General features: G+C 44.5%; 1 protein-coding gene across 1 annotated transcript in view; it reads right to left on the bottom strand.

Annotated features, from left to right (window-relative positions):
- LOC129696241 (ras-related protein Rab-31-like) overlaps positions 1-22,526 on the bottom strand; it is a 90,170-nt gene that overhangs the window by 25,324 nt on the left and 42,320 nt on the right. Inside the window, exons 4-6 of the mRNA XM_055633947.1 lie at positions 16,428-16,499; positions 7,133-7,239; positions 5,933-6,042 (exon numbers count right to left, since the gene is read on the bottom strand). Of these exons, the coding sequence (XP_055489922.1) occupies positions 5,933-6,042; positions 7,133-7,239; positions 16,428-16,499 (289 nt within the window). The remainder of the gene's footprint in view (positions 1-5,932; positions 6,043-7,132; positions 7,240-16,427; positions 16,500-22,526) is intronic.

Raw genomic sequence — 22,526 nt, 5'->3', positions numbered from 1 at the left:
CTCTACCATTACCCCCAGCAACATGTTTCAGCCACTCACCACCCCCTGAATGAAAAAAACTTGCTTTGCATGTCTCCTTTAAACTTACTCCTTTCTCCTTAAAGCCATGCCCTCCAGTATTTGATATTTCCATGCTGGGAAAAAGATTCTGGCTGTCTACCCAAAATTCAATCAACCCTTCCCAGATTCTGCCATTTACTAAGGAAAATTTGCAATGACCAATTAATTTACTGATCTGCTCACCTTCGGCGAGGGAGGATACAATTAGGACTGAGATGAGGAAATACATTTTTTAGGACTGAGATGAGGAAAAACCTTTTTCACCCAGAGAGTTGTGAATCTGCGGAATTCTCTGCCACAGAAGGCAGTGGAGGCCAATTCACAGGAAGATTTCAAGAGAGAGTTAGATTTAGCTCTTAGGGCTAAAGGAATCAAAGGAATATGGGGAAAAAGCAAGAACAGGGTATTGATTTTGGATGATCAGCCAGATCATATTGGGCGGCGGTTCTGGCTCGAAGGGCCGAATGGCTACTCCTGCACCTATTTTCTATGTTTCCATACCAAAGCAACCAGGTGAAGCCCGTTCGATCAGAGGGAGGATGTGCCAACTTCCCACAGGTAACATCTGACATCAGGATTGAACCCTGGCTCTCTGGTGCTGTGAGGCAGCTGCTATAATGGCCCATCGCCACACGTTTCTATCACTATGAATTCTCCCTGACTCAAAGTTTCTGAAAAGAAACTGCAATACCACAACCAGAAATAAAAGCAGTAAATACTGGAAAGAGGAAGGGTTACGAGGATTGCCAAGACTCAAGGGTCTACGGTAGAGGGTACGTTTGGTCAGGCTAGGAGTTTATTTCCTGAAGTGCAGGAGACTGAGAGGTGATCTTATAGAGATGTGTAAAATCATGAGGAAATAGATAGGGTAAATGCACACAGTCTTTTATCCAACATTGGGGAATCAGGTACTAAATCAGCCATGATCATATTGAATGGCGGTGCAGGCTCGAAGGGCCGAATGGCCTACTCCTGCACCTATTGTCTATGTTTCTATGTATCTAAAGGACACAGGTTTAAGCTGAGAGGGGCTAGATTTAATAGGAACCAAAGGGACAACTTTTCACTCAGAGTATGGTGGATACGTGGAATGAACTGCCAGAGGAAGTCGTTGATGCAGGTACTTTAACAGTATTCCCAACATATATTAGTGTTTGACTCTATGATACTTGGACAGGTACATGGATAGGAAAGGTTAAGAGGGATCTGGTACAGGCAATTGGGATAAGCTTATCTGGGACCGCTTGGTTGGCATGGATGGGTTGTGCCAAAGGGCCTGTTTCTGTGCCATAAGACTCTATGGTTTTTGGGCAGCACAGCGGCGCAGCGGTAGAGTTGCTGTCTTACAATGCCAGAGACCAAGGTTCGATCCTGACCATGGATGTTGTCTGTAAAGAGTTTGTACATTCTCCCAATGACCATGTGGGTTTTCTCTAGGTGCTCCAGGTTCATCCCACACTTCAAAAACGTACAGGTTTGTAGGTTATTTGGCTTCTGTAAATTGTAGATTGTCCCTTGTGTGTAGTGTATGAGGTGGGCGGAGCAGACATGATGGGCTGAAGTGCCTGTTTCCAGGCTGTATCTCTAAAGTCTAAAACTATAACTCTACTCAGTTGGTCAGTAAGGATCAGAACTTTCTCATTAGAGGTTACCGACTTAAAATGCTGTATTTTTTCCTTTTGCTAAGTATTATCTAAGCTACAGAAAGAGCATAATTAGGCCATTCAGCCCTTCAAGTTTACTCCACCATTCAATCATGGCTGATCTATCTTTTCCTCTCAAGTCCATTCTCCTGCTTTCTTAAAAACTGATATATTTAAGGCATAGATTCTTGATTATTACGGGTGTCAGGGGTTATGGGAGAAGGCACGAGAATGGGGTTAGGAGGGAGAGGTAGATCAGCCATGATTGAATGGTGGAATAGACGATGGGCTGAATGGCCTAATTCTGCTCCTATCACCTATGACCTTGTGATCTTATGAGCCAAACGCAGGCAGGTGTGACTAGTGCAGACGGGATATGTTGGTCGGTGTGGGCAAATTGGGACAAAGGGCCTGTTTCTATTTATCAGGTATTCAGTTCTTTCTATCCACTACCTTTCTGCTCTAGGATTCTTCCATGTCCAGCTCCTAGTTAGACAGACGGCCAAATGCTGCTTTCTAACACCAGTGCTTGGAATTCAAATATGTTGTGATCGTGTTTCACTAAAGAGGCTCCAAGAGCTAATTAAAACTTATCATCCATCTGTAAACTGATATGCCATGTGGATTCATTGTATGTTTAATTCAGGGACATTGATTCTAAAGATTAACAGCTCACAAACTCACCAAAATTACCAAAAGGTCCGTTTTTAAAGGCATGGACACAAGGAACTGGTTTACAACAAAAAGACACAGTGCTGGAGTAAGTCCACAAGGCAGGCAGCATCTCCGGAGATCATGGAGAGGTGACATTTTGGGTTGGGACCGTTCATCAAACTGAATGTGGTGGGGTAGGGGAAAGAAAGCTGAACGAAAGGTGTTAGACAAAAATGCTGGAGAAACTCAGCGGGTGAGGCAGCATCTATGGAGCGAAGGAAATAGGATGGGATACATTGTAGAAACTAAAAACTGCAGATGCTGGATTTTACTAAAGATAGACTCACTTCAGACAGGAAGAAGGGTCCCGACCCAAATTGGCACCGATCCTTTTGCTCCAGAGATGCTGCTTGACCCGCTGAGTTACTCCAGCATTTTGCGTCTATCTGTGACAGGATACAGTCGAGCATGTCATAGGTGGATACAGGTGAGTGGGGTGTTTGTTAGGCAGATGGTTGGACAATGGCCAGACTATATGTAGGTGATAAGGGTATTGTGAAAAACTTTAGGCCCCATACATGAGGATGGATGGACTGTCTCGCGAGAGGGTCCAGGGGTGTTTTACAACAATGATCCTGGAGATGACTGCGTTAATATATGAGGAGTGTTTGAAAGATCTGAGTCTATACTTGCTGGAGTTTAGAAGCATGAGGGGGGATCTCATTGAAACCTCCAGATACTGAAAGGCCTGGATAGAGTGGATGTGGAGAGGAAGTTTCCATTAATAGGAGAGTCTGGAACCGGAGGGCATGTGCCTTAGAATAAAAGGATGTACGTTTAGAAAGGAGATGAGAAGGAATTTCTTTAGCCAGAAAGTAGTGAATCTGTGGATTTCATGGCTGTGGAGACCAAGTCATGGTGAGAGGGAAAAATAAATCAGCCATGATTAAATGACGGAGTAGACTCAAAGGGCTGAATGGCCTAACTCTGCACCTATACATAGATACATAGACAATAGGGGCAGGAGTAGGCCATTTGGCCCTTTGAGCCAACAGCGCCATTCAATGTGATCATGGCTGATCATCCACAATCAGTACCCCGTTCCTGCCTTCTCCCCACACCCCTTGATTCCTCTGGCCCCAAGAGCTCTATCAAACCCTCTTTTGAATCTATCCAGTGAATCGGCCTCCACTGCCTTCTGAAGCAGAGAATTCCACAAATTGAGGGAGTGCAGCGTGGGTTCACGATGTTAATTCCAGGATTGGCGGGACTGTCATATGATGAAAGATTGGAGTGACTGGGCTTGATTTCACAGGAATTTAGGATGAAAGTTGGACCTTACAGAAACATATAAAATTATTAAGGGATTGGACACGCTAGATGCAGGAAACATGCTCCCGATGTTGGGAGAGTCCAGAACCAGGAGCCACAGTTTAAGAATAAGGGGTATGCCATGTCTCAGCCACATATCTAAGATGTTGACGCCATAGATAAAGTCCCAGCCATGGTGGTAATTCCCAATTACATTCAATACACAAGCTGCAGCACTGCATTTGACATTTTAAATTTATTTGTGTACAGGATGTAGGATGCCACTAGCAATATCAATATTTACGGTTCATCTCTATTTGACCCTGAACGGAGGAAGCTGTTAAGAGTGAATCACATTTGTTAGTTGCTCCTGAATTTATATTCTAGGCAAAACTGGGAAGAACCTGACCTCTACTGGATGGGTTTTTCCAAGAATCTGGTACTGTAAAATAAATATTTGGGCAATGCTCTGTATTATTACAAAAGAAGCCTGAATCATCGGCCAGGCTGAAAGGGCCTGACTGGGTAAGCGGACAGATATTGTGTATTGTGTATGGGAATGCACATTGTTCACTTATAAGTTAATAAGTGATAGGAATTAGGCTTTTCAGCCCATCAAGACTACTCCGCCATTCAATCTTTCCCACTCAACCCCATTCTCCTGACTTCTCCCCATAACCCCTGACACTCACGCTAATCAAGAATCTGTCAATCTCTGCCTTAAAAATATCCATTGACTTGGCCTCCACAGCTGTCTGTGGCAATGAATTCCACAGATTCACCACCCCCTAATTAAAGAAATGCTTCCTCATCTCCTTTGTGCATCCCTTTATTCTGAGGCTATGGCCTCTGGTTCTGGACTTTTCTAGTGGAAACATCCTCAACACGTCCACTGTAACCAGGCCTTTCACTATTCGGTAAGTTTCAATGAGGTCTCTGCCTCAACCAACTAAACTACAGTGACTACAGGCCCAGTGCCGTCAAATGCTCATCCTATGTTAACCCAATCATTCCTTTGTGATGCTCTGATCTGCTCATTGTGGGATAAGTTGGTGCTGAAAATATACAGCAGCTTTACAGGGTTGGTACTTTGTTGCTCGATATACCTGGTGTCTGCTCCTGACATGGAACAAGGGTTCATTTCCTGCTTTCTTCTGAGTTGGAAGCTGCCACACCATGAAGTCAAAGCTGCTGTTACACAATTCTACTTCTGCAATCCCGACTTCCTCTTTCGAATTTCAAAATTGTTTGTCCCACTTAACGTAACAGCAGGATGACAACACATGTACAATGCAGGATGTACTCAGTGTGCAGTAATATATGTTCTTGAAACATTTAAATCTCAGCCATTAAAATCACCATTTCATGAATTACTATTTCATCAATTAACTTGCAAGATGTCGTAGAGCAGTGTTTGAATTTTTGAACGGCTGTCCACAATCCTATATTATGAAGTCATAGAAAACGGAACAGTACAGCACAGAAACAGTGCAGGGGCAAGACACATGTGCACTGGTGGAGTAGCCGCCAAAGACCCGTGTTCAATCTTGACCTCATGTGCTGTCTGTGCAGAGTTTGCACATTTCCCCCTGTGACCGCGTAGGTTTTCTCTAGGCACTCTGGTTTCCTCCCACATGCCAAAGACGTGCAGGTTTGTAGGTTAATTGTCTTCTCTAAATTGTGCTGAGTTTGTGGGATAGAACTAGTGTACAGGTGAATGCTGGTTAGCATGGACTTGGTGGGCCGAAGGGCCTGTTTCCATGCAGCATCTCTAAACTAAACAGGCCCTTCGGTCCACAATGATGCCAATGACTGGCTATAAAAGTTCAAATTCCGTAACTTCAGCTGGATAAATTTAAATGACGTTAACTAAATAAATCAACAAATAGGAAGCTTGAATTTGCTGCATTTGAGAAAATGTTCGACAGTTAACTGAATACGTCAGTCAGTGGAGGGGCAATACATGCTGGCATGATTGGTACTGCATGATTGAACTTTTAGAACCAGTAAGTTTGTATCATGTTCAGCACAGTCATCGTGGGCTGAAGGGCCTGTTTACTTTAGAGATACAGCATGGAAACAGGCCCTTCGACCCACCAAGTGTGCACCGTCCGGCATTGTTACTCAGGATGGTGCAGAGCCAATATTCCTTAACACAGGCAGTTGCTCTAGTATGTTTACATAAGGCTTTGTGGAAGGACTGCTGTTCACACGATAGTTTTGTTGACCGGCAGTATAATTACAAAGGAAGAAATATAACTTACTGATCCTTTCAAACAGCTCAGCAATATTAGTGGCATTCTTTGCACTTGTTTCGACAAAAATTGCGTTTATGAACTTGACGTATTCCAGGGCGTCCTTTAACGTGACCTCCCTGCAACAGGAAAGAGGATCATTGTCAAGCACATATTGATTAGCAACTGAGAGATTAGACACAGGGAAATGTCTAGCCATGAGGTTGAATAACTTTCTGACATTGAGTTATTACTCATTCACACATATGGAGTAATCTTTCTTTTTAAACGCATTCTATCTGCCTTATGATGTTGTACCTACCTTACATTGAATGACGGCCTCTTATAGTGAAGACTGTGCACATCATTTCCAGAATAATAGACCATAAGACATAGGAGCAAAATTAGGCCATGTGGCCCATTGAATCTGCTCCGCCATTCGATCATAGCTGATCTATTTTTCCCTCTCAACCCCATTCAACCAACGTGTCCATTATGGGCATCAGACCACCTTTCACCCGAACACCACATTAGCAACAATTTATAGGTCAATTAACCTACAAACCTGCACGTGTTCAGAATGTGGGAGGAAACCGGAGCACTCGGAGAAATTCCACTCTGTCACAAGGAGAACATGCAAACTCCGTACAGGCAGCACCCATAGTCAGGATCGAACCCGGTTCTCTGGCACTATAAGGCAGAAACTCTACCACAGCACCTCTATAACCTTTAACTTATTTATTATAATTTTCCAAAACAATGAACCTGTTGGCAGTGTGGCACAGAGCTGAACAGAGTGACACCAGTAGGTAGACACAAAATGCTGGATAATTCAGCAAGTCATCTGTGGAGAAAAGGAATTAGGTGACATTTCAGCTCGAGACCCTCTTCAGACCCTTGCGAGTCTAGGTTAAAACGTGGTCGGAGAGCCGGAGGAATCACAGAGGGGGTGCAGCGAGAGAGGATGTTGCCGAACGCCCATCGGAGAGAGGAGGAGAAGTCAGCATACCTCGAGGAGATTTTGCAGTGGAGCAGACAAAATGTGCAGGAAGGAACTGCAGATGCTGGTTTACCCCAGCTGGTTCACCAGCATCTGTAGTTCCTGCCCACACTAAGTGACAGCAATGTTTTGCACAGATGCCATACCAAGACTCTCATGGACAAAACTAATCTACATTGTATCTTCTTTTCAAAGCAACATTGTGTGTGCAGTGCAGTGCAGATACCAACCTGATGTCTGCCAGGTCACACTTGTTGCCAGCGATCGCCACCACGATGTTCTCAGGCCCGTGCTCCTTCAACTCTTTCACCCATTTCTTCAAAGTGTAGAACGAATCCTGAGGGAAAATTTGCCAATTTGATAGAGCTCCAAATAAAACAGATTGTTCTCTCACAGTTCAATAGTTTGGTTTTAGAAATAAAAATACAACATGTTAGGGCTGAAATTCATCTATCTGTGCAAACCAGTGATGCGTGTGCAAGGAACTCCTAAAATTCATCTCCATTGAAGTCAATTTAACTTCCTGCCCATTTTGGGAATTTTTTTTCAATTCTCATTGTCTATTTGGTTATTCTATATTATTATTTTTCATACATTAGAGATGCTGCCAGGAAAAAGGTTCCTCAGCCTATCCGTCTGAAGTCTGATTTAGCAGTCTGAAGAAGGCTCCTGACCCGAAATGTCACCCATCCTTTTTCTCCGGAGATGCTCCCTGTCCCACTGAGTTGCTCCAGCAATTTCTGTCTATCTTCAGCCCATTAAGTCCACGCTGTCCATCGAGCACTTGTTCAAGCTAGTTCTATGCTATCCTATCTTCTCATCCACGCCCTATGCACTAGGGGCAATTTACAGAGGACAATTAACCTACAAACCCGCATATATTTGCAATGTGGGAGGAAACCTAAACACCCAGAGGAAACCCATGCGGTCACTGGGAGAACACGCAAACTCCACACACACAGCACCCGAGTTCAGGATCAAACTCAGGTCTCTGGCGCTTTGAGGCAACAGCTCTACCAGCTGCACCATTTAATCAATATTTATTTCCATTATCTCACACCAATTACCAATGAGAATGATGTTGATGTTTACTAACCGTCACCATATTCCTTTAGCAATGAACAATATACTGGAGAAACTTAGTGTGTCCAACAAATTGTTGCCACTCTTCCCACTGAGTACACCCCATTGGATTGCAACCTTGTCGTGGTCGGGGAGCTTGTGTGTCTCAGTGACCCTTAGAGCTATGCCAGCGGGAGATTCGTCTCCTGTTAGGGTCTCCCATGCTGGACAGGTCGAAGGGTAGAGGCGAGATGAAGAGTGATCCACTGGTCCTCCAGGTTGGAGGTTGAGCACAGGGCAAACAATCCTGTCTCGCAAAACAAATATGTTACGGAAACAGCAACGGAAAGAATCAACACTACTGGGCATGATGGACTTCCAGGACTTTCGACAGATGCTACGATGAATGTACCAGACAGCATCCCAAGGATAGTCCTGCACTGGACAGCGGAGGGGAAAAGGAGAATGGACCTGGCTTGGGGTAGTGTCCAGAAGCTAGCCCAGAACAGACAGGAGTGGAGGACCTTCGTTGCTGCCTTACATGCCAGGACGCATAATAGGCAGTAAGTAAGTAAGTTCCCATTGAGTTCATTCAACAGATTGTGGTCCTAGATTCCAGCATTTGCAGTCCCTTTTGTGTCTATTTTCCATGTTCTCCATTACAATGGTCACTGTTTGCTTTCTTCACTTGATCGTGTTTTACGACAACTCTCTATTGCACAGAATAATTGGATCCAATAGCACAATAGTCTCCATGAATCATCAGTAGTCCAGGCCTCTGGATTATAAACCGCCGTAATATGTATAACACAAAATGCCCTCTGCAATCTTTTATCTTTCAGACAGAAACCACCATTTAAATTTTGGAATTTTGAGAAGTAACCTATTCTTGTTCATTTTTTTCACCCAAAGGGTGGATGTAATCTGGACAACACTGTCCAGCTGTGTGGAGGAAGTTTAAGAAGTATTAAGAAAAGCAATTGAATCGTCAAGTGCTGAGAAATAGGATTGATATAGATGGGTACTTGGCGTTCACCATGGTTGAAGGGTCTGTTTGTGTCCTGTCCTACTCTAAGTCTCTGGAGGGAAGGGCTTGTTGTTCAATGCTCCTCTTTGGTGGGCTAACCAGATGTTTTCATTCCATGGGGCGAATCATCTATTTTGTTTATGTTGCGTCATCGTCATAATCACACAGAACAGAAACATGACTTTCGGCAAAACTTGTCCATGCCAACCAAGATGCTCCATCTAAACTAGTTCTATTTGTCCACATTTAGCCCATATCCCTCTAAGCCTTTCCTCTCCATGTATCTGTCCAAGTGTCCTTTAAATGCTGGTATAGTACATGGCTCAACTACCTCCTCTGGCAGCTCGTTCCATATACCCACCACTATCCCTTTCTATGTTTCTATGTCCTTCAAATTGAACTCTCTCACCATAATACTAACCATCTCTCTCAATAAGGCCTAGCAGGCTGATCATACTTTGGTACCAAATCTGGTGACTCGAAAAATAATTCCACTGTGTTTTACACATGTGACAATAAAGCACCATTGAACCATAATAGAAACATAGAAAATAGGTGCAGGAGGAGGCCATTTTGCCCTTCGAGCCGGCACCGCCATTCACTGTGATCATGGCTGATCATCCACAATCAGTAACTCGTGCCTGCCGTCTCCCCATATCCCTTGATTCTGCATGCCTCTCCAGCTCTATCAAGCTCTCTTTTAAATTCATCCAGTGAATTGGCCTCCACTGCCTTCTATGGCAGAGAATTCCACAAATTCACAACTCTCTGGGTGAAAACGTTTTTCTCATCTCAGTTTTAAATGGCCTCCCCTTTATTCTTAGACTGTGGCCCCTGCTTTAAGGCATACAACAATCTTCCCTTCCAGTTTTAAACCAGTCTGGTTGCTGGTCTATTTCTCCCCAAACCAGAAGTTCATATTTTTAATATTAACTGCCCAGTAATAAAAACAAAAAGTTAGGTAAAACCAAAGCCTCCATTATTTTATGATTTACAACAGGTGTCTTTATTTCCCAGATTTGATTTTGACCCACATCATTGGGAACATTTTTCCTGCATCTAACTTGTCCAGTCCTTTTATACGTTTCTTTAAGATATCCTCTCATCCTTCTAAACTCCAGTGAATAAAAGCCCACTCTTTCCAATCTTTCCTCATATAACAGTCCCGCCATCCCAGGGATTTACCTCATGAACCTATGCTGCACCGCATCGATAGCAAGGATGTCCTTTCACAAATTAGGAGACCAAAACTGCACACAATACTCAAGATATGGTCTCACCAGAGCCCTGTACAATTGCAGGCTGCAGATCAGGAGCAGACAGATGGTCCAGACATGACAGACAGGCTTTTCACACCAGGATGACCCTGCACCGGGAAGTGATGTGGGGTCTGTTTTGTTTGCCTGGAGCGGCACATCTGGACCAGTATAATATCGGAAATGTTGCAGATGAGATTATGGCTCTCTCTGACCCCAGCGCATGCAATCAGAAATAGACACCATTCAGGTTGGAAAGATTACTATTTGAGATACTTTACCGTGGTCCAGCTGTCCTGGGATGCTGAACACTAGATTTCGTCAAGCATTGCAGGTAAGTGCGAGGTGTTGCAGATTGGGAAGTCAAACCAGGGCAGGACCTTCACAGTGAATGGTTGGGCTCAGGGGAGTGTTGTAGAACAGAGGGATCTAGCAGTGCAGGTACATTGTTCCTTGAAAATGGAGTGACAGGTAGATAGAAGAAGAATTACCTTTATTGTCATTCAGACCTTACGGTCTGAACAAAATTTCGTGCCTGCAGCCATACATACAATAATACAATAATAAACAACACTAAACACAAATTAACATCCACCACAGTGAGTCCTCCAAGCACCTCCTCACTGTGATGGAGGCAAAAATCTTAGGGCTGCAGTCTCTTCCCTCCTCTTCTCCCTCTGCGCTGAGGCGATACCCCACCGGGCGATGGTACAAACAGTCCCGCGGCTCACCGAACCCCGCAAACGGGCCGGCTCAAACACCGCGGCCCGGGGTGGTCGAAGCTGCCGCCCTCCAGTCCAACGGACGCAGCCGCTGGCCCGCGGCTGAACCCCGGACTCAGGTCACCGCCGCCAGAACGCCGTCCCAGCCACCGGAGCACCGTTCCAGCCCCGAGCCGGATCGCCCTCACGTGAGTGCCGTTCCTCCCTCGAGCTGGGCCGCCCTGACGGGAAGCGCCACAGCCCCTTCCACCCGTTCAGCCCAGAGCCGGACTGCTCACGGGAGCGCCCTGAGGGAAGTGGCTGTTCTGCCCCGGATGTCTCGAGGTCGCCAGTCTCAGCCAGACGGAGGCGCCAGGGGGCCGACCCTCATCCCCCCCGAAGGGAGAGACAGCAAGCCCCGTTTCAACCCCCTACCACCCCCCACATAAACACAACCTAAAAACCAAAAACTTAACTAGACAAAACGAAACAAAAACAACACAAAAAAGTAAAAAACAAACGGACTGCAGGCGAGCCGCTGTTGCCAGATAGTGTGGTCATGATGTCCTTCACCATATTGGCCTTCTTCAGATAGGGCATTGAGTACAGAAGTTACCAAGTTGTGACCCATTCATTATGAATGGAAATTTACTATGTGGCTTGTGTTTTGCTCAGAAGATAGACACAAAAAAGCTGGAGTAACTCAGCAGGTCAGGTAGCATCTCTGGAGAAAGGAATAGATGGTGTTTTGTGTCAGGACCCTTCTTCAAACTGACTTTACCTTGCACTAAACGTTATCCACGTTATTCCCTTCATCATATGTCTGTACACTGTGGACAATCCATTATAATCATGTATTGTCTTTCCACTGACTGGTTAGCACGCAACAAAAGCTGTTCACTGTACCTCAGTACACGTGGCAATAAACTAAACTCAAAGTTCTCATTAACAAAAAGCTACCTTTAGGAAGGAGATGAGGAACTTCTTTAATCAGCGGGTGCTGAATCTGAGGAGAAGATAGATCAGTCATGATTGAATGGCAGAGTAGACTGAATGTGCCGAATAGCCTAATTCTGCTCCTATCACATGAACTTACATTCCAACTTTCAAATTACACTTAATTTCACCCTAAAATACGCTAAACAAGCATTTTCCCCTCCGACCATATCTTCAAATCCTTTAAACCATGTTCTTCTTCCGTTCACTGAAAGATACGATGTTTCCTGCAGCTGTAAAAACATCTCTTTATCTGTTGGTTGCTACATAGAAGATGTATTCCCAATTTGACCCTTCAGCCGTTTTAACATTTTAACCTTAATCTCTCCCTTTCATTCTTTCTACTCAGCATTCGTCCAAACCATCTCCTATTTGAAGTTTTACTTTACGTACATATTCTTACAACACAAAGCAGCATTGCTCAGGATCTCTCTCTCTCTTTGAAGTTTCACAATCAATCCGGAACTGTTATCTTTCCTTTTGTAGACACAGAGTGCTGGAGTAACTCAACAGATCAGGCAGCCTCTCTGGAGAAAAAGGATGGGCGACTCTGCTGGGTTGGGACCCTTCTTCAGACTTAAGAAGACTGCAAATGGATGGGTCATTTTTTGGGTCGGGAACCTTCTTACATAGAAACATAGAAAATAGGTGCAGGAGTAGGCCATTCGGCCCTTCGAGCCTGCACCACCATTCAATATGATCATGGCTGATCATCCAACTCAGTATCCTGTACCTGCCTTCTCTCCATACCCCCTGATCCCTTTAGCCACAAGTGCCACATCTAACTCCCTCTTAAATATAGCCAATGAGCTGGCCTCAACTACCTTCTGTGGCAGAGAGTTCCAGAGACTCATCCTCTCTGCGTGAAAAAATGTTTTTCTCATCTCGGTCCTAAAGGATTTCCCCTTTATCCTTAAACTGTGACCCCTTGTCCTGGACTTCCCCAACATCGGGAACAATCTTCCTGCATCTAGCCTGTCCAACCCCCTAAGAATTTTGTAAGTTTCTATAAGATCCCCCCTCAATCTTCTAAGTTCTAGCGAGTACAAGCCGAGTCTATCCAGTCTTTCTTCATATGTGATTTGCCACCAAAGTGGATAACCTCACATTCTTGAGACTTCTTCAGTAGAAGAAGGGTCCCGACCCGAAATGTCACCCATCCTTTATCTGCAAAGATGCTGCCTGACCTGCTAAGTTACTCCAGCACTTTGTGTCTATCTTTGCACCTGTAGATCCTTGCTTCTACTTCCATTCCTACCCTTTGGACCTGTTTGCTATCTTCTTTGCTAACTGTACATTAGTAAACAAAAATATCTCAATTTATCTTCAATCCCTTTAAAAATGTTGTTTTTTCCCCCCACTCGCTATGTGGTTTATTTCAAAGACTTAATTAATCACTGGTGCTTTCTGATCGCATGCTAATCTTTTCCTGGACATTTTAAAGAGAACAAAGTAGAAAAACATGGAACTGCAATTGCTGGTTAATACACAAAAGGACACAAAGTGCTGAAGTAACTCACAAGGTCAGGCAGCATCTCTGGAGAACATGGAAAGGTGATGTTTCAGGTCGAGACTCTTTTTCAGAGAAGCTTTATTAATAACATATCTCTCTAAAGATTGGGAGATTTGTTCCTGTGCAGCACAGTGGCTCGGCGGGTAGTATTGAGGTCTCACATATCTGTAAACCTCTGGTGTTACCTATTTGGAAGTTGCCTGTATAGAATTCCTCCAAGTGCTGTCTGATTTCCTCCCACATTCCAAAGACAGTATGTGTAGGAAGGAACCGCTGGTTTAAAGCAAAGATATACACAAAAAGCTGGAGTAACTCAGCGGGACAGGCAGCATCTCTGGGGAGAAGGAATGGGCGACATTTCGGGTCGAGACCCTTCTTTGACACACAAATGCAATGACCTGCATTGCAGCCCATTGCAATGCAGGTTAAAACAGTAGCCTGCAACATGGTGCAAGTCAAGTCAAGTTTATTTGTCACATACACATACAAGGTGTACAGTGAAATGAAAGTGGCAATGCTTGCACGATTGTGCAGAACAGAACAGAACAGAACAGAACAGAGCAGAGCAGAGCAGTACCAGTATTTACATTAAAAAAAAAGAAGACACAACAGTATTTACGCCCTGGTGAGATCAGAGTTTAAAGTCCTGATGGCCTGTGGGAGGAAACTCCAACTCATCATCTCTGTTTTCGCACTGTGACAGAGGAGGTGTTTGCCTGACCGTAGCAGCAGGAACAGTCCATTGCTGGGGTGGTAGGGGTCCTTCATGATCTTGCTGGCTCTGGATCTGCACCTCTTGGTGTATAGGTCCTGAAAGGGGGGGGGAGTGTAGTTCCCGTGGTGCGTTCGGCCGAACGCACTACTCTCTGCAGAGCCTTCCTCATGAAAGGCTCCCTGTGGTTCCTCCAAGTAACCACAAATGAATTGATGTAGGATGAGGAGAGGAACATCTGCAAGTGATCTTCCAGACTTTATACATCCAGATAGACACAAGGTAGACACAAGATAACTCAGCGGGACAGGCAGCATCTCTGGAGAGGAATGGGTGACTTTTTGGGTCGAGACCCTTCTTCAGCCTGATTAAATTATACATGAATACGTGGATTGTTTCAAACATCCGTACAGACAGCACCCATAGACAGGATCGAACCTGGGTCTCTGGCACTGTAAGGCAGCAACTCTACCGCTGCGCCACCTCCTCTGGCAGCTCGTTCTATATACCAACCACCAAGATGTGTCCATGGCGTTACGGTCCTGTTGAGGTTTGGAAACTGGAAGGGGCGGGCTTGTTTTAGGCTCTGGTATTTCTGAGCTCATTCTGACTTCACCTTCCCAAACTAGGCATAACGTGCTGAAGTAACTCAGTGAGTCAGGCAGCATCTCTGGAGAAAAGGAATAGGTGAAGTTTTGGGTCGGAACCCTTCTTCAGACTGAACGTAGGGAGGGAAGGGGGGGGGGGGGGGGGGGGGAGAGTACTAGAGGTAGGGAAATCACAGAACAAGTCAGGTCGGGGGGAGTTCCCCCTGCCATGGGTACCGTGTAATCCCGTGCTACCCGCTCCATAGTCGGATAGTCGGCGACTAAACCGTCTCCCCCACTTGGTTTGCCAGGTGAGGAGGGGGCTGTGGACTCCGAGCAGGACCAAAAATAAGACCTGTCAAAGGGCTGATGAGCTTCCAGCGAGACAAGATCCATCCACACTTCTGTAGAAGTTGTGATCACTGTCGTACATAGCATTGTAAGGAATGATGATAAAGCACACACACCAAAATCCTATACTTCCAGCAGCAGAAGTCCGCAGGAACTGGAGGACAGAGATGTGCGGTGCGTCCGTCACCGTTCCCGTTGGAAACCAGCACCATTGCGTCGCTAATGTTTTCAACGATGATGAATGAATGAAACTAAACTAAAGGAAGTAGTTGAGACAGGTACTATCACAATGTTTCAAAAAAAAAAAAACTTGGATTGGTACATGTACAGGATAGGTTTAGAGTGAATGGGACAAATACAGGCAGGTGGGGCTAGTATAGATGGGAGATGTTGGACAGCGTGGGCAAGTTGGGCCGAAGGGCCTGTTTCCATGCTGTATGACTCTATGTATCAGAATTCCTTGCCTCTATTTCTGCTCAGGAATTAATGGTCAATGTCAAGGTCAGGCAGCATCTCTGGGGAACAGGAGAACATGGATAGGTGATGTTTTGTGTCGGGACCCTTCTTCAGACTGATTGTAAGGTGGGAGGGGGGGGAGGAGAAAAGGAGCTGGAAAGGGGGAGAGGCAGGACAAAGCTTGACATGTAATAGGTAGCCTAAGAGCAGCAGGATTCACGAAGGGAGCAGTGAGAGAGGGGCAGATGGTGTTCCAAACAGGAAAATAGGAGTAGGAGACATGAGAAATTGCAGATGCCAGAATCTTGACACAAAAAACAAACAAGCAGCTGGAAGAACACAGCAGGACAAGCAACCTCTGGGGAGAGAATTGACAGACAGTGTTTTGGGTTGAATCTTTGTCGGTCTGATCCAAAATAGGCACATGTTGCAGGAGTAACTTAATGGGTTAGGCAGCATCTCTGGAGTGCCCTTAAGATCAGGTGTGGGCCAACAGACTCTCTAAGCCTTCTCCTTCTTCAGACTAAAATGTCCTGACTGGAAACATGTGACCACTTCCCTCCGCAGATGCTGCCCGACCCGCAGAGATGTTTCAAACACATCTACCCTGTCGAGCCACCTTAGGATCATATATATTTGAATAGTGGATTATACTCGCATAGGACTATGTTAGGGACCTAATTCAAAATACCACTTTCATGTGTGAGATAAAAGGTGGTTTGCGAGAATGATTCCAGGAATGATTGGTTTAACATACGATGAGCGTTTGATGGCACTGGTCAAGATCCTGCTGCAATTACCTCCATAAACTGCTTTTTCTAAATCTGAAACCGGGTTTACAGCAAGCGTTAACAGCAGGTTTACCTCATTGGTGATGTCATAAACTATAACAGCCGCAGCAGATCCCCGATAATACATTGGTGCCAACGAGTGGAACTAATGGAGGGAAAAAAGAGGCAAAAATGAAAGATGCATTTTCAGAATGACAATATTGTTACTGTATAACAGAATTCCCACAGACCAGCCAGTTTGCATGCCCACCATTTATACAGCTGCAAGTATATTCTGAACCTCTGATTAACTTGTGGAATAAAATGAGCTCCATCACTTACACATGGCGGCACAGAGGCTCAACTGGCCGAACCGCTCCATCTCACCACCAGAGGGAGATCCTGGAGATCCTGACCTTGGGTGCTGTCTCTGTGTAGTTTGCATGTTCTCTCTGTGACCGCGTGGGTTTCCTCCGTGTGAAAAGGATGTAAAGTTGGCAACGTTGGTTTTAAGCTAAAAATCCCACCCAATGAAAATATTATTGCACTAACGTACTGTCCTGTTGGGAAGCTTAAGTTAACAACTATGAACCATTAGGTAGACACAAAATGCTGGAGTAACTCAGCGGGTCAGGCAGCATCTCTGGAGAGAAGGAATGGGAAGCTGCCTAACCCGCTGAGTTACTCCAGCATTTTGTATCTACCTTCGATTTAAACCAGCATCTGCAGTTCTTTTCTAAACTATAAACCACTCGCAGATACTGGTTCTGGAACCAAATTTTATGCTGTGACAATATCACTACAATTGCCACATACAGCTGTAGAGGCTGAATCAGTGGATATGTTTAAATTGGAGATTGACAGATCTTGATTAGTCAGGGGTTATGGGAGAAGGCGGGCGAATGGGGTTGAGAGGGAAAGATAGATTTGCCATGATTGAATGGCAGAGTAGACTTGATGGATTAAATGGCCAATTCTGTGCCTAGAACTTATGAATTTACCCCTGCATTCTGCAGGCTATTTAACAAGTAAAACAAATATTTTGGCCCATGACGTCTGTGTCAAACATGATGCCAAATTAAACTAATCTCTTCTGTCTGCAAATGAACCATATTCCTCCCTTCCCTACATAATCATGCGCCTATCCCAAAACTTCTTAAACAGCTCTATCATATATGTTGGGAGCTACCATTCACTATGTAAAAAATAACATGCCCTGCACATCTCCTTTAAGATCAACAAATATTAACCCCCTCAATGGTGCAGTAGTTTTCCTGCAACATCTGCCAGCATTTGTAGTCCCAGACAGTGAGAACATAGAGAAGGCAAATTAAATAAGATCCACATTCCACATGAGACTGATTTCCAAAGTTAACCCATCAACATAGAAGCACACGTTTTACTGCAGTAACCTTGTAGTTCACCCATGTAAAAAGTCAGTCATTTATTTGCTTTTTTTTGGCAGAGAGTCAAATCAAGTCAAATCTCTGAAAATCAACCATGTTTTCAAGTTTTATCTGATTATTACTGGAGATGTCCTTCCTTTAATCAGTAAAAGAAACAGAACTTACTGAAAATATAATAACCAAAACACTGAAGCTATCACTATGCTGTTCCATGTGTTGTAGGTGTACATTATGGCAAATTCATTCACAATCAAACTTGGATTGTTTTCTTTGGAGCCTGAGGGAATACTAGACAAAAATGTAATTTTTTCAGTTTAGAGATACAGCATTGAAACAGGCCCTTCGGCCCACCAAGTCCACGCCAACCACTGATCACCCATTCACAACAGTTGCATGTTATTCCACTTTCTCATTCACTCCCTGTACATGAGAGGCGAGAGGCCAGTTGATCTACAAACCCGCAAGTCTTTGGGATGAGGGCGGAAACTAGAGCACCCGAAGAAAACCCATGCGGCCTCAGGGAGAATATGCAAACTCCACGCAGACAGCATGAAGCCTGTACTCTGGTGCTGTGAGGCAGCAGCTCTAAAGGTAAAATGAATTACAAAATTAAGAGAGGAATAGACAGGACATACGGTCAGAACTGTTTTCCCAGGTTGAAAATGTCAAACTGGTCTGAACCCATATCTGAGGAAGGATGTGCTGGTGTTACAAGAATGACCCCAGGAATGATTGGGTTAACATGTGATGAGCGTTTTACGACACTGCCCCTGTCCTCGCTAGAGTTTAGAACGATGAGGGAGGACCTCAATGACACTTACCGAATAGCGAAAGGCCTGGATAGAGTGGATTTGGAGAGGATGTTTCCACAAGTGGGAGAGTCTAGGACCAGAGGCCAAAGCCTCAGAATAAATGAACATACCTTTAGAAAGGAGATGAGGAGGAATGTATTTAGTTAGAGGGAGGTGATTCTGTGGGATCATTGCCATGGAAGGCTGTGGAGGCCGTCAATGGATATTTTTAAGGCAGAGATAGATTCTTGATTAGGATGGGTGTCAGGGGTTATGGGGAGAAGGCAGGAGAATGGGGTTGAGTGGAAAGGCTTTTGGCACATTGGCCTTCATCAATCAGAGATTTGAATATAGAAGCTGGGAGATTATGTTGCAGTTGTATAAGACATGAGGCCACATTTAGAGTCTTGTGTTTAGTTATAGGAAAGAGGTTGTTAAGTTGGAAAGGGTGCAGAAAAGATTTACAAGGATGTTGCCAGGAATCGAGGGCCTGAGCTATAGGGAGAGGCTGAGCAGACTAGGTCTCTATTCCTTAAAACGCAGGAGGATGAGGGGTGATGAGGGGACATGAGAGGAATAGATCGAGTAGATGCGCAGAGTGTCTTGCCCAGAGTAGGGGAACCAAGAACCAGAGGACATACGTGTAAGGCGAGGGGAGATTTAATAGGAACCTGAGGGGTCATTTTTTTCACACAAAGGTTGGTGGGTGTATAGAACGAGCTGCTGGAAGAGGTAGTTGAGGCAGGTACTTTCGCAACGATTAAGAAACATTTCGGCAGGTACTTGGATAGGACAGGTTTAGATGGATATGGGCCAAACGCAGGCAGATAGGATTATAGATCAGACTTGTTGGCCGGTGTGTGCAAGTTGGGCCGAAGGGCCTTTTTCCATGCTGTAAGACTCAATTACTCTATGTCCATATCTCAATACAATCAAGTCAAACTCGTGTACAATAGATAGAGCAAAGAGGAAAATACAGAGTGCAGAACATAGTTATCAGAATTGTAGCACATTGTCGCACATCAGTTCAGTTTAGTTTATTATGTGTATCGAGCTACAGTGAAAAGCTTTCTTGGTGCATGCTATCCAGTCAGCTGAAAGGCTATACATAATTACAATCAAGTCGTCCACAGTGTACAAATACAGGACAAAGGGAGTGAAGTTTAGTGCAAGATACAGTCCCGTAAAGTTCCATTAAAGATAGTCCGAGCATCTCCAATGAGGTAGATAATAAAAATAATAAATAATAATTTTATTTATAGAGCACTTTAAAAACAAACATAGCTGCAACAAAGTGCTGTACATCACTAATCATTGACAAAAAAGTTAATACACACCAAAAATAACAACCAAAAGAAATAGTAGGAAGAGACATGTAAAATAAAGAAACATCAAAAACACCACAAACAGAAGCAAAGCCTCAGGCATGGTCAAAAGCCAGGGAGTACAAATGTGTTTTAACACTGGATTTGAAGATGGACAGTGAGGGGGCCTGTCTGATGTGCAACGGAAGGGTGTTCCAGAGTGCTGGAGCAGCAACAGAGAAGGCTCTATCCCCTCTGAGCCTCCGACTAGACCTCGGTACCTCCAGGAGCAGCTGACCAGCTGACCTGAGGGACCGGGCAGGAGCGTATGGGTGGAGCAGCTCAGAGAGGTAAGGCGGGGCGAGCCCATTCAGAGATTTAAAAACAAATAACAGTATCTTAAAATGAACTCGAAAGTGCACCGGGAGCCAGTGGAGGGAGGCCAGAATTGGCGATTTGTGCTCCCTCTTTCGAGTCCCTGTTAAAAGGCGAGCAGCAGCATTCTGAACCAACTGGAGACGAGCCAGTGAAGAACGAGCAACTCCAAAATAGAGCGCGTTACAGTAATCCAGCCTAGATGGTACCTCAAGACTGCTCCATAGCTGGTGATTCATTTGTCTGATAACTGTTCTGTTCCATGGACCAAGTCCAATGCCCTCAATGGGGTAGAGGCGAATCGGACAGTACCCTAGCTTATGGAAGGACAATTCAGAAGCCTGATAACAGAGCAGAACAAGCTGTTCCTGAGTCTGGTGGTGTGCACTTCCAGATGTGTTGTAAATGTAAGTCGTCGTTGAAATGGCAGGACAGCCACACTGATTTAAAAGACCAGGCTCGGCTCAAAACAGCCTGTTCAAGCAATCCTTCCTCCCCTGAAGAACCACAAGTACCATGACCTCATGATCAACAGGGCCAGAAGTTAACAGTTTACTGAAGCTGGATTGCATGCTGTTATGTCAGAGACATGTTTCCTAATAACATAGGAAATGAAACGCACAGCCTGTTCCTGGTTTAGTCACAGATGGTGGAGGTTCCTGAATGTTTTCATTAAATTTTCATTCCTTTCATCCCAAACCCAGGATCTGTAAATCCAACAGCTCTCACAAATGGAAAAAGATCAAGATGCCTGATGGATCGTGAGTGAGGGTGTGACCTTAGGATACGGCCTTGAACTCATTTACCCTTTCACTTGCCGAGGGCAGCCTCAACCTCCCATTCCTTGTGCTCGGCATTAAAAACATTGCTGATGGAAATAAACACTTTTAAATGGTAAAGAGCAAATGCTTTTCCAACTGCCTGTGGTTCCATCGGCAGAAGCATTAGGCAATGACTCACTTTCCTGTTGAGAAACCGACTTATTTTTGTTGCTGGTTTTATTAACGTAACCAACGTATTTTATTAGAGGTTGACAGAAAAAATGTTAATGGAGGTTGACATCAGAAAACAAGATGTTCTGATTTTTCTGATGATTTGCCAGATATGGAATATTTCCTGTCTGCTTCAGATTTCTTTTCTCTTTCATTTTCTCTTAATGTTACATTCAGCAATCTGAATCCTGACACACAACTATGTCACTAATCACCCCCTACTTCCCCGAAAAAGCGATGTGCCCACACGCACACAAACAGTTGACAACTTCCCCCATCCCTGGAAATCTACAAAGGGATACTTGGCTTCCCGAGAACATTGAAGAGATCTGGGGCTTAATTACTTCGAAATGCTAGAAGTCATTGGACTGGAAACATTTTCATGTCTCAAGGGAAAAATACAGCAAGCTCACTGCTATTTGAAGACCAAATTCCAAGAAAAATACTGACCTAAGAAACTGATGGTGGAGAGAATAAATTCCTGAGATCCAACTAATAGCCATGATGTGCATGGATTCTTCAGCACTGTCGAGACTAGATTGAAACCAAACAACCAGATGAAGTTCATTAGCAGATACAATCATATCCACAACAGAAAAGCAGACAGAATTTGAGGACATCCTCAAGGATGTGGCTGCCACAGCCTCCATTCCACAGAATCACCGCAATCTTGGCATTGTTCCAGGCTACTAAGAGATTGCAAAGGCCTCCCAACAGCTCAATAACAACAAGCCTCTGGGGAGATAAGCTGACCAATAATGTATCAAAATGTGGCTGAGAGGTACGTCGAATAAGAATTCATGAACTCACCCGAAAGATGGAAGCATCTGGGGTGTCATGTCTTAAAGGTGCCATGTCATGCCCATCTTCAATAAACAAGACCTGTGGTAGACCCTTAGCCTTCTTAGCAAGAAGGGGCATTGATGTGCTTACTGAGCCATTACTACAATATGGCTAGTCCAGGACAAGTTGCTGGTATATTTACTCCTAGAAAGCTGAAGATTTTTGACCATCTCTATTTCGGCACCATCAATGTATTTTCCGGGGTATGTGTACCACTTCACTTTCAGTGAAGTTGCAACACCATCTCCTGCTTGAGGTCTTGCTCGTGACATTGGTGGGCAAGATTTAAAGTGGCTACCTGAGAACTGGGGCTGTCACTTTTGTCTTGACAAATATGGATTTCAGGTTACACCTTGTGGGGTAGCAACAACTACTAAGAGTCTTGGCGTGAATAGGAGGTTTGCTACCTGCGTTCCTTCGCTCTTGGCAACATTTTTTGCGAACGACACACTGAACTATATTCTGCTTGTGCTGAAGCAAAG

The sequence above is a fragment of the Leucoraja erinacea genome, chromosome 4 (genome assembly GCF_028641065.1).
Source record: "Leucoraja erinacea ecotype New England chromosome 4, Leri_hhj_1, whole genome shotgun sequence".
NCBI lineage: Eukaryota > Metazoa > Chordata > Chondrichthyes > Rajiformes > Rajidae > Leucoraja > Leucoraja erinaceus.
The sequence above is the reverse complement of the archived record's forward strand: the minus strand, read 5'-3'. Positions and strand labels throughout refer to the sequence as shown.